The sequence below is a fragment of the Hylobates moloch genome, unplaced genomic scaffold (assembly GCF_009828535.3).
Source record: "Hylobates moloch isolate HMO894 unplaced genomic scaffold, HMol_V3 SCAFFOLD_7, whole genome shotgun sequence".
NCBI classification, from domain to species: Eukaryota; Metazoa; Chordata; class Mammalia; order Primates; family Hylobatidae; genus Hylobates; species Hylobates moloch.
Window position 1 is genome coordinate 80,290,646 of NW_026652282.1, and position 13,044 is coordinate 80,303,689.

At 37.7% G+C, this 13,044-nt stretch overlaps 1 protein-coding gene across 1 annotated transcript in view; it reads left to right on the forward strand.

Annotated features, from left to right (window-relative positions):
• Positions 1-13,044, forward strand: part of DIAPH2 (diaphanous related formin 2) — an 880,788-nt gene that overhangs the window by 635,424 nt on the left and 232,320 nt on the right. Inside the window, exon 30 of the mRNA XM_058441333.1 lies at positions 5,330-5,465. Within this exon, the coding sequence (XP_058297316.1) occupies positions 5,330-5,465 (136 nt within the window). The remainder of the gene's footprint in view (positions 1-5,329; positions 5,466-13,044) is intronic.

Genomic DNA, 13,044 nt, shown 5'->3' on the forward strand with positions numbered 1-13,044 from the left:
TGAGAGGTTGAAGCAGGAGGATCTCCTGAGCCTAGGAATTTGAGGTTGCAGTAAGCTAAAATTGTACCACTGCACTACAGTCTGGGCGACAGAGGGAGACCCTGACTCTAAAAAAAATTGTGGAATTTCCCCTATTTTGTTGAGTTTTCATTAAAACTACTATCTCAGTGACTCATATTTAGTGTATAAAAAGATTTTCAATATAATACACACCACGTTTCTTTATATTGTTGCCAAATCATTTCTCTCAGTGTCATTTTCAAATCCTTCCAACACCCCTGATCAATGAAGAAATACTCCTCAGTGTGATCACAGTATTCCTCTGGAGCCAGAGTTACCAATTTGTTCACCAGGACATTTCTAATTTACATAATTTTATGGTTATGTGACTCTACTATCATACAACTTCTGATACTGTAATGAACTGAAAGTCTTGCCAACTATATTCACGCGGGTAACCAGAATGATCCAAAACTCAAAAGAGAAAATGAATACATTCCTAGTTTTTTTTTTTCTTTTCATGAGTGCCACGTTACAGTGATATATATGGAATCGTAAAATTACCTTAGATGCCAATATTATGGTACAGTTGAAAATCATATTCAGTATAGTTATGAGGGTAGATAGTATCAGGTTGGTATATTTCCAGGCATAGATTATGTCCTCATAACTTCCCCAAAAAAGGAGGAAGGGGGTTTGCAAAATAAATCATTGAAAACAGATGTGGTCATTTGTCTGTCAATGACTGAATTCTTGCTGTTCAAACTTTTAAATGATTCTGTTATACATAATAATCACAGCTACTATATAATGAGCATTTCCTCTGCACCAGGCTTTGTCTTAAGTGTTTTATATAAGCATTATTTCACTTCATCTGTTTAACAATCCTGTGATTTAAGTAGTATCTTGATTCTGCAGATGTGGAAACTAAAGCTCAAAGAGATGAACTAACTTGTTCAAGGTCACACAGTTTTTAGGATAAGTGATGGAGCTTTGATATGAAACCAGATTTTTCTGATTCCAGGATCTTTACTACCAATTGTTTTATTTCTCTGTTCCTGAAATATGCCTTCAGCTTTCAGTGATCTCATGGTGCTTGTAAAGTACTTCAGCAGTCATCTCTGGAATAGGAAGCCATTAGAAGCAATGGAAGTAAGGAATTGTTTGCTGTGATGGTGGTGGTGGTGGTAGTGGTGGTTTATGTTTTCAAATATCAAGGCAAGGTTGGAAGATGCTTGCTTCGTGTAGACCTGACCTGAATGAGGCTGGCATCTGGGCTCCTTGGAATTTTCTGAATCAGTTTCATCCATTTCTTAAAGCTTAATTGAAATAAATGAGAGGTCTTAGCATTTACATGAATTTCTTTCTTTTTTTTTTTTTTTTTTTAGCATATGACATTTTTAGTCCATAGGTCTTATTTAGTAATTATGCATAGCAAGGGAAATAAGATTTGTAATTTATTCACTTTTTTTTTCAGTAAGGCAATAGAGGTTTCAGTGAGAGATTTAAAATTAGGTTGGTGAATATTTTGTAGTAAATCCTAGATACATTTTTCATTATATTTTACTCGTTTTGTACCTTTCACCAACTCTTAACAAACAGATATGCCAGTAAAACTGAGACTTTTTTCTGTAAACATATTTCTTGTGTGAGGTTAGTACCAAAACACTTTTTCAATTAGCATCCTTTTAACAGAACACTTTCCTGTACAATGACAGAATCTAATCAGTTGGCATTTCCAACCCTGAGAAATAATGATTAATGCTTACTTGAGAATGATCTTTAAGTACTCATGAGTTAGTGTTTTAAAATGTTTAGTGAGGCTTGACAAGTACAAAGTAATGTTAATCACAGTCAATTATTTAGGGGATTTTCTTAACCTGACCTTAAATTTGCTCCTACTGCTTTTGTTCTTTTGATTATTTGATTTTTATTTTCTAAGAATTAGGATGATGAGAATACATCCCATCCCTCAAAATAATTTTTTCCTCACCAGCTTTTACATTTTTAGAAGGGTTAAACAATGTCTTAAAAACTAAAGATTATTGATATGAAAGTATCTTTAAGATTTCCCTTTCTCTTTTAAAATTATTTCCTAAGGAAAGAGAATTAAGCATGTATTTTCTATCCGTAATTTCCTAAAGCCAGAGCTAAGTAAAAACACCAAGAGGAATATGTTATTATTTTCAGCATAGGGCCTTTTCATGAAAACAGCACTAGTGACCTGAATCTTATTCTAGTCTGTGTTGCTTGAAAAATATATGCCTTTGTGGATGTTTTCATTTACTGTCAATAATGCCAAACCACAGAAATGATTTTGTTAATTCTGTTTTGGCCTCTTAAAGATTACACGTGCCATTACAAATTGTGATTGTTTTGTAGTTAAATCTATTCCGAAACATTTCAAATATAAACTGATAGACCTATTACTTGTTCTGTTTTATCCTTTAGTAGATCTACATTCATGTTTTAGCGGTGCCTGCTGCAAGCTTCCCTCTCATATAAAAATTTAATCTCTTGCCTTATTTTCTTCTATCGCAAATTGTATCAGTTTTATTTTTATATGAACTATTTTTTTAGTTTTAGCATATTTTCCAGAAATAATAAATACATGGAGAATGCTACAGATTCAAGTTCATGTACAATATAATGCCTATCAATAATCTGTATCAACATTTCTATTTTCAAAATGTGGTTTTGATTTGGGTATTTCTTTTTGTAATCATTTCTACTGTCTTTATTAGATGATCTTAGTCGATCAAAGGATGCTTATAAAAAATCAACAGTCTTGGGAATCAGACTGCCAGGTTTATGAAATGAAAATATAGGATTCCCAGTTGAAGCTGAATTTCAGATAATGAATAATTTTTTAGTATCAATATATCCTAAATATTACATGATTTTTTTTCTATTTAAGTATGTTCCAAATATTATATGAGACATACTTCTACTAACAAAAGTATTCACAGTTTATCTGAAATGTAAATTTAACTGAGAACCCTGTATTTTATCTGGCAACTCTATTTGGAAGGCATCATGATAGTGAAAAGGAACATAGAGGCTAATGCCAAACAATCCTAGGTGGTTGTGTTACTTAAGAAGCTGTGTAGCTTTGGGTATGTCACTTAGCCTACCTGAACCTAAATTTCATGTATAAAATGGAACAAATAATACCTACTTTGCAGGTTTTCTATAAAGATTACAAAGTATGTATTTAAGACTAGATAATGTTTAAAACTCCTGGTACATAATAGATTTCCCTTAAAGAGTAGCTGTTATTATCAGAACAAAGAAGAAATACAAATGCAAGTAACCAGTCGTTTTTTTCCCTCCATCTTAATAAACTTTTAGTGCAGATTCCTAATGGGAGCACTCAGCATGTGAACAACCCATTAGATTGATAATGTAATAGTCCACCCAGATCTTGGTGACTGTTCACCAAATTAGAGATTTGACCACTAATAAAATATATACAAGCATTAGCCTTCTTTCTTTCCTCTGATACTTGCCTCTTTTCATGTTACTTACCAAACATCATATAGCTTATTAGTATCAGGGCCTGAATATGTGATGCCTTTTCACATTTTTTTTTCCCTTTTGAGTTACAATTTTACTTCCATCCTGTCTTTCTTAGACATCTATTTATTAATGTGATTAATTTTTATTGAGATAATTTACATACCATAAAATTTACCATTGTAGTTTATATAATTCAGTGGTTTGGCTGGGTGCAGTGGCTCACGCCTGTAATCCCAGCACTTTGGGAGGCCAAGCTGGGCTTATCACTTGAGGTCAGGAGTTCGAGACCAGCCTAACCAACATGGTGAAACCCCATTTGTCACAACTGGAGTGGGATCATACTGGCATCTGGCAGGTAGAGGCCAGGGATGCTGCTAAACATCCCACAATGCATAGGACAGCTCCTACCAAAGAATAATCTAGCCCAAAGTGACAGTCGTGCTGAGGTTGAGAAACCCTGCTTTAAAATTATGATTCTAGTATGCCAGTTTATTTTTAAGTGGTCTTTTTAAGTCTTTGAGTTCGTCTACAATAGCCAGGTATCTTTGTGCTCCTAGCCTATTGCTATGGAGTCTAAGAGCACAAAAACAATGACAGGAGAAAGGGGAGGTACCAGTGAAGGTAAAATCATTTAGATTTTATAGGAAGAAATCAATTCTTGCACATCAGGAGAATTTTGAAAGTGTTTTTAAGGCTATTTTAAACTGCTGTGTCTTTTAACATAAAGAAAAAAATTATTTCAATATAAACCCCTCCAGGCAAAGCCTTGTAGACGTATTCTTGTTATTGAGTCTTTTTCTTTAGGGTTTTTGGAACAAAATAGTTTTTGTCAAATAGCTTGTACATGCTATGAAGTATATTTAATCAATCATAATAGAAAAAAGAAACAGAGCAACTTGATGGAGGGAACTTGTAGTTGATATGTCTCTGCATTCGTGATTTATCTGAACTCAAAGGAAGTTGATATTCCAGCTGATCACATTAATTCAGCTTTGTCTAATACCAACTACTGGAATGTACTCATTCACTTATGTTCCACAAATAATCTATCCAAAATAAAACAGACAATAGCTTGAAATATGTTTCAGCATTTCTAAATATTTTGGCAAGTAAAAAGCTGTCATATTTGAAGGTATTTCTTTTCTGTGATAATACCGGTGATTGTTTCACGCCCTGCATGATGAGATGTAATCATTATCACCAGCACCAGGACCACCGTCATCACCATCATAGACTAAAATTCCTTGATTATGATATATCAGGATCTATTCTAAGCACTTTATGTTTGTATCATTTTTCCTCACAAAAATCCTATAAGGTAGTTTTTTTATTAATCTCAATTTTGCAGATAACGGAAAAGTACACAATAAAGGGGGTAAAATACTTGCTGAGTCGTATTTCCTTACTAAGTCTTCTCATGTGTCAAACTAGTTCATATTTTAACAATAGATAAAGTATATTTATTGTTAAATCTGTAACATTGACGTCCTTAATTTTCTGGCACCCTAGATAATGGCAATTAAAGACTGAGTTATTTCTAAATCTTTTTTCAAGAAGAGATATTTTACAATTAATTGTCTCTCTCAAAAGTATATGTATGCACCTTCAGGCTGCTGTAATACCTTCCCATCTCTGCATATTCATATAAATTTAGAACTGTGCAATTTCTCCATTATATAAGTAATGGAAAGGTTTTTGTTTAACTTTGTTTATATGTATAGGAAGCAGTGAGAGAAAATTTAAAACTGTGCAATTCCTCCATTATATAAGTAATGGAAAGGTTTTCGTTTAACTTTATTTATATGTATAGGAAGCAGTGAGAGAAAACAATAAGAGAAGAGAAATGGAAGAGAAGACCAGGAGGGCAAAACTTGCAAAAGAGAAAGCTGAACAAGAAAAGTTAGAACGCCAGAAGAAAAAGAAACAACTCATTGATATAAACAAAGGTATGAAAATATATCCAATTTTTACAAAAATGCAGAAAGCACAAAATAATTGCAGTTATTTATTTTTGGATTATAAAGTAAATTTTCATAGGAAATTCGCAATAGTATTAGTTACTTGTGCTAAATTTCTCTCATGATGCTACGTGTGTTTCCTATCTCCCTACATTGAGCATTCAGGATTTTTGATAACCAATGCAAGATGATATTTTGTTGAGATAGTGTTTTTCTCCCTACTTTTCTTACCATAGTATATTATATTCTGGATGAGGCAGTGGGGAGGGAAAAAGAGGGTGAGATGAAATGTGAAAAACCGGTATGGGGAGATAAGCTGTTGCGGGAAGTCAGGGACGCCAAATGGAGGGACCGGCTGAAGCCGTGGCAGAAGAACGTGGATTGTGAAGATTTTATGGACATTTATTAGTTTCCCAAATTAATACTTTTGTAATTTCTTACGCCTGTCTTTACTGCAATCTCTAAACATAAATTGTAACGATTTCATGGACACTGATCACTTCCCGAATCAATACCCTTGTGATTTCCTATGCCTGTCTTTAATTTAATCTCTTAATCCTGTCAGTTGAGGAGGATGTATATCGTTCCAGGACCCTGTAATAATTGCGTTAACTACAAAAATTGTACAGCACGTGTGTTTGAGCAATATGAAATGTGGGCACCCTGAAAAAAGAACAGGATAACAGCAATTGTTCAGGGAATGGGAGAGAGAACCTTAAACTCTGACTGCTGGTGAGCCGGGCAGAACAGAGCCATATTTCTCTTCTTTCAAAAGCAAATGGGAGAAATATCGCTGAATTCCTTTTCTCAGCATGGAATGTCCCTGAGAGAGAGAATGCGCACCTAGGGGTAGGTCTCTGAACTGGCCCCCCAGGGTGTACCTGTCTCTTCTGGTCGAGACTGCAGAGGTGAGATAGACTCCAGTCTCCCATAGCGCTCCCAGGCTTATTAGGAAGAGGAAATTCCCACCTAATAAATTTTGGTCAGACCGATTGATCTCAAAACCTGTCTCCTGATAAGATGTTATCAATGACAGTGGTGCCCAAAACTTCATTAGCAATTTTAATTTCGCCTCGGTCCTGTGGTCCTGTGATCTTGCCCTGCCTCCACTTGCCTTGTGATATTCTATTACCCTGTTAAGTACTTGATGTCTGTCACCCACACCTATTGGTATACTCCCTCTCCTTTTGAAACTCCCTAATAAAAACTTGCTGGTTTTTGTGGCTTATGGGGCATCACGGCTCCTACCAATGTGTGATGTCTCCCCCGGATGCCCAGCTTTAAAATTTCTCTCTTTTGTACTCTGTCGTTTTATTTCTCAAGCCAGCCGACGCTTAGGAAAATAGGAAAGAACCTACGTGATTATCGGGGCAGGTCCCCCGATAATAAGCCTTAGCTTTTAACTTCATTTTGTTGGCACATGTCTGTTGGCAGTGCAGTAACAGTTAACAGTCTTCCTTGGAGGCTTGAACATTTTAAGTCCTAAGAAATATTGACAGCAGTATTACAAGTTGAGTAAAATAGGGAAAGGCATCTTGCACAGCTATAAACCAAAGTACAAGATGCTGGTATGTCCATATAGTTTAAAGTAAGTTGTTTGAGGTCGGGCACAGTGGCTCATGCCTGTAATCCCAGTACTTTGGGAGACCGAGGCGGGAGGTTCGCTTGAGATCAGGAGTTCAAGACCAGCCTGCCCAACATGGTGAAACCCCATCTCTACAAAAAATATAAAAATTAGTCAGGCATGGTGGCAGGCACCTGTAATCCCAGCTGCCCAGGAGGCTGAGGTGAGAGAATTGCTTGAAACTTGGGGGCGGAGGCTACAATGATCCAAGATCATGCCACTGCACTCCAGCCTAGGCAATAGAGCGAGACTGTATCTCAAAAAATAAATAAATTAATTAATTAATTTAGTTGTTTTATTGGTTAGCAAGAGTGACTATATATTGTTGGTGACTTGTTTGGTTTGATTGGTTTACTTTCTAAAGAAGAGAGGGCAAAAAAAGAAAGTGATTGGTATCAGGTATCTGCACACTGAAAATTTAAGAATAAAAAAAGCATGCATAGTCTTTGTCACCTGAGGTTTAGAGAATTTAAGAACAAAACAAATCAAAATCTGAACAAGATACAAGGTAATATGATTAATATGGACCATGTATTACTGAAGATAACAATAGTAAAAATTGCAAGCACTCTATAATATTGACCATATGCCAAGCATGGTTGTAAGACTTTTACGTATTTATTTATTGTTTTTTTTTGAGTCAGAGTCTAGCTTTGTCACCCAAGCTGGAGTGCAGTGGCATGATCTCGGCTCACTGCAACCTCTGCCTCCTGGGTTCAAGCAATTCTCCTGCCTCAGCCTCCAGAGTAGCTGGGATTACAGGTGCCTGCCACCATGCCCAGCTAATTTTTGTATTTTTAGTAGAGACGGGGTGTCACTGTGTTGGCCAGGCTGGTCTTGAACTCCTGACCTCGTGATCCACCCACCTCGGCCTCCCAAAGTGCTGGGATTACAAGCATGAGCCACTGCACCCAGCACTTTTACATATTTTAAGTCAATCCTCACAACATCTCTATGAGGTAGGTACTATTATCATCTCATTTTACAGATAGAAAACTGAGGCTCATAGAAATTAAGGAACTTGGCCAAGGTCACACAAATAGGAAGTACTAGCACCAAGATTAGAATCCAAGTCGTCTCACTATAGAATCTTTCCATTTACCTATGCCACTGTCAGGAGAAAATGATAACAACAACAACTAACATATAGCACTTGCTATTTACCAAGAACTATTCTAGGAATTTTACATTTAGGAACCAATTTAATCCTCATAGAACCCTATTAGGAAAGTACTACCATCTCATTTTAAAATGACAAAACTGAGGCACAGAGAAGTTAAGTAACTTGCCCAAGGTCACAAGGATAGTGAGAGGTAGAACTAAGATTTGAACCCAGGCAGTGTGTAACCAGAGTTAATTATTATTATGTGTTTTTAAGTATAATTATTAATTATAACAATCATTATCAAGTATTTTGCAGTAATGTCTCTTAATGGCTAATCTTCTAAAGTAATATCCATACTGTTAAGTTTAGTCTTCGTACTTTTTTTTTTTTTTTTTTTTTTTTTTTTTTTGAGACGGAGTCTCGCTCTGTCGCCCAGGCTGGAGTGCAGTGGCGCAATCTCGGCTCACTGCAAGCTCCGCCTCCCGGGTTCCCGCCATTCTCCTGCCTCAGCCTCTCCGAGTAGCTGGGACTACAGGCGCCCGCCACCACGCCCGGCTAATTTTTTTGTGTGTGTTTTTAGTAGAGACGGGGTTTCACCGTGGTCTCGATCTCCTGACCTCGTGATCCGCCCGCCTCGGCCTCCCAAAGTGCTGGGATTACAAGCGTGAGCCACCGCGCCCGGCCTAGTCTTCGTACTTTTAAAATATATAAACATTTTCAGGAATTGACTATAGTTTATATCTTCCACCCAGGAAACAAATATAACATTTTAACAGAAGAAAAAAGGTAATATTATGTAAAAAGCTGTGTTAAAATAGAATAGTATCAACATAATTTAGCAAACGAACTTCATAATTAGAATCAGGAAAACTGGTCATGACCGAGGTCACTCTATTAGGAGGTAAGCACTAGAGTACAGCATGGCAATATGTGTTTATAGGAAGTTATCATTGAAAAGGTGAAGAAGTCAGTAGAAAAGTTCTGAAAGTGGCTGGGCATGGTGGCTCATGCCTGTAATCCCAGCGCTTTGGGAGGGCAAGGTGGGTGGATCACGAGGTCAGGAGTTCGAGACCAGGCTGGCTAATACGGTGAAACCCCGTCTCTACTAAAAGTACAAAAATTAGCCAGGCGTTGTCGTGCGTACCTGTAGTCCCAGCTACTCGGGAGGCTGAGGCAGAAGAATCGCTTGAACCCAGGAGGCGGAAGTTGCAGTGAGCCGAGATCTCACCACTGCACTCCAGCCTGGGTGACAGAGCGAGACTCTGTCCCCCAAAAAAAAAAAGTTCTGAAAGTTAGCTCCTTTATGTGCAGGGAGGAGTAGTTGGAGAAGAGGCCTGAAGAGATAGTAGGGGACAGATTGTGAGCTCTCTTTCTTTCTTTTTTTTTTTTTTTTTTTTTTAATTTAAGTTCTGGAGTACACTTGTAGAACGTGCAGTTTTGTTACATAGGCATACACATGCCATGGTAGTTTGCTGCACCCATCAACCCATCATCTATTTCTCCTAATGGTATCTTTCTTTCTTTTCTGCTATGCCATGGGTCTTACGCTGAAAGCTGTGGGAAACCCATGAATGTTTATAAACTGGAAAGTGATGTACATAGTCAGGATTCTTAGATCATTTTGTTTTTGTTTTTTTTGTTGTTGTTGTTGTTTTTGTTTTGTTGTTGTTGTTTTTGTTTTGTTTTTGTTTGAGACGGTCTCACTCTGTCACCCATGCTGGAGTGCAGTGCCATTATCTCAGCTCACTGCAACCTCCCAGCCAGAAAGGTCATTTTGACAGAAGCAGAAGGAATGTATTGGAAGGGGAAAGCCCTAAGAAAATAGAGGTTATGAGGATATTGTCATAGTCCTGACAAGAGATGATGGTGGCCTGAACTAATACAGTGACAGTGAGATTTAAAAAGCAACAAGAGGTATTTTAGTCAGAGTTCTTTTGAGAAACAAAACTAGTAAGATGTGTGTGTACACAAACGCATACATACACACAGATTTATTTTATGGAATTGGCTCAAGTGATTATAGAAGCTGGCAAGTTTAAAATCTGCAAGGCAGGAGGACAGGCTAGAGACCCAGAGGAAAGCCAATGTTACAGTTCAAGTCTGAAAACTATCTGCTGCAGAATTCTCTCTTGCTTGGGGGATGTCAGTGTTTTTGTTCTAGTCAGGCCCTCAACTGATTGGATGAGGCCCACTCACATCATGAGGTACAAACCGCTTTACCCAAAGTTCACTGATTTAAATGTTGATCTCATCCAAAAACACCCTCACAGAAACTACCAAAATAATGTTTGACCAAATATCTGGACATTGTGGCCCAGCCAAGTTGACATATAAAATTAACCATCATGAGAGGGTGTTAAAGGATAGAATTGACAGGTGCTGATGATTGATTGGATGTGTAAATCAAAGGAGGCAAGTGTTAAAGAAGATGGTATGCTTCACAGAGAAAGCAAACTCAGGAATAGAGCAGATTTTCTCAGGAGAGTTACAATGACTGATATTATTTTAAACATGTTTAGTTCCACCTTGTAAAGATGGAAAATGTCTAAGAAGCCATTGTATATGTGATTGTGAAACTCAGGAAAGAAGTCTAAACTAACCGTATTGGCTTGGGGATCATTGGTTTTTATTTGAACATTAAAGTTACAGTGTACTAGTTTGTCAGGGCTGCCATAAGAAAATGCCCCAAGCTAGGTAGCTTAGAACAACAGATATATGTTGTCTGACAATTCTGGAGGCTAGAAGTCCAAGATCAAGGTGTCAGCAGGGTCATGCTCCTTTTGAAGAGTCTACGGTAGGATCTGTGCCAGGCCTCTCTCCTAGATTCTAGTAGTTTTCTGATTTGTCACAGCATAACTTCAACCTTCACATGGCATTCTCCCTCTGTGTCTATCTGTCTTTTCACATGGTGTTTATTTTATAAAAATACCAATGATATTGAATTAAAGGCCCACCCTACTTTATTTTATTTCTTTAGAGATGGGGTCTCACTCTGTCACCCAGGCTGGAATACAGAGATGTGATCATAGCTCACTGCAGCCTCAAACTCCTAGGCAGAAGCAATCCTCCTCCCTCAGCCTCCCATGTAGCTGCGAATATAGGTGTGTGCTAACATGCCCAGCTGCTCTTAGTTACTGTTTTTTTTTCCTAAAATAAATATTTTAGAACAATCCCCTCTTAATTACATAGTTCAACTTATAGCATGTGTGTTTGAATGGGATGACCACGGTAAAGTATAAATCAGAGGTTCTGAAACTATTTGATCTCAGAACCCATTTACACTAAAAATCATTGAAGACCCCAAATGCCTTTTGTTTATGTAAGTTCTTTATATTGACATTTGTCATCTTAGAGTTAAAACTGAGATAATTTTAAAATTATCGATTGATTGATTCAATTAAAATAACAATAGTAAACCTTTTCATGTTAAAATAAATAACCTTTTAAATGAAAACTACCTATATTTTCCAAAACAAAAAAAGAATTAGAAGAGAAAAAGAATAGCGTCATAAATCTCTTCACAGTCTGGCTTAATAAGACAGCTTGATTCTCATACCTACTTTTCTATTCAATCTGATTCAATATCATTCTTCATGTAACTTCTGGAAAACTTCATGATACACTCAGGAAAGAATGAGAAATAGAAAGGCAAAAAAGTGTCGGTATTATTATGAAAATAGTTTTCACCTTGCAAATCCCTGAAATGATCTTGTGGGGCCTCCAGGAGTCCCCCACCACACTCCAGCATTGCTGGTGTGAACAACGAAAAGAGTAAGTGGTTAAAAATGGAGCCTATCGGCCGAGTGCAAAGGCTCACACCTGTAATTCCAGCACTTTGGGTGGCCCAGGTGGGTGGATCATGAGGTCAGGAGTTCAAGACCAGCCTGGCCAAGATGGTGAAACCCCGTCTCTACTAAAAATACAAAAATTAGCTGGGCGTGGTGGCAGGTGCCTGTAATCCCAGCTACTCGGGAGGCTGAGGCAGAGAATTGCTTGAACCCCAGGGGGCAGAAGTTGCAGTGAGCCGAGATCGCACCGCTGCACTCCAGGCTGGGCTACAGAGTGAGACTCCGTCTCAAAAAAAAAAAAGTGGAGCCTATCCAGTTTTGTTCTGAGAATGTAATCTTTCTCCCACACTACAGCAATTCCTACCCTCCTCCAAGTATTTATTAACCTTTCACTGTTCTCCTAAAAATGTGTCTATAACAGACAAAGAAAGAAGGGCTTATTTTGATTGTGTCTAGTTATTATAGGACCAACAAGTTGGTATGCCTGCTGCACAGTAACAGACCAATACCCTGAGACAACTGGGATGCAGCAGAGGAAGACATTAATGATTGCAGGGCACCAAGCAAAGAGATGGGAGGAGACCCTCAAATCCATCTCCTCAAGGAGTTCTGGGCTGGGATGTTTAAGTGGATCTCGGAGAGCAGGGGGCTGGAAAATTGGAGTCATTGATTGACCAGGGCAAGGGGGATGAAATCATCAGGATGTGGAAACTGCATTCTTTGGTGAGTCAGCTTCTCGTGGGATCCTTCAGACCAGGTGATATCAGTAGTTTCATTGGTACGCAGCACTGAAAGAATAGCTCCAGTGGAAAACCTAATGTTTTATAATGTTCAAGTTGTTATCTACACAGCAGTTAAGGGGAACTATAATCTTGTAACAGGATCTGTGTGATTCTGAAGCAATAAGTACCGAACAACTATGAGGAAGCAGGTCAAGCAGGTCAGAGAGCAAGTTGACTTAATGGTTAACTCTGAATCACTGAATGTGCTACAAGCTTGGTTTATCTTTTTCCCTTCTTTCTGTTTTTGTATTTTTTTTTTTTTTTTTTT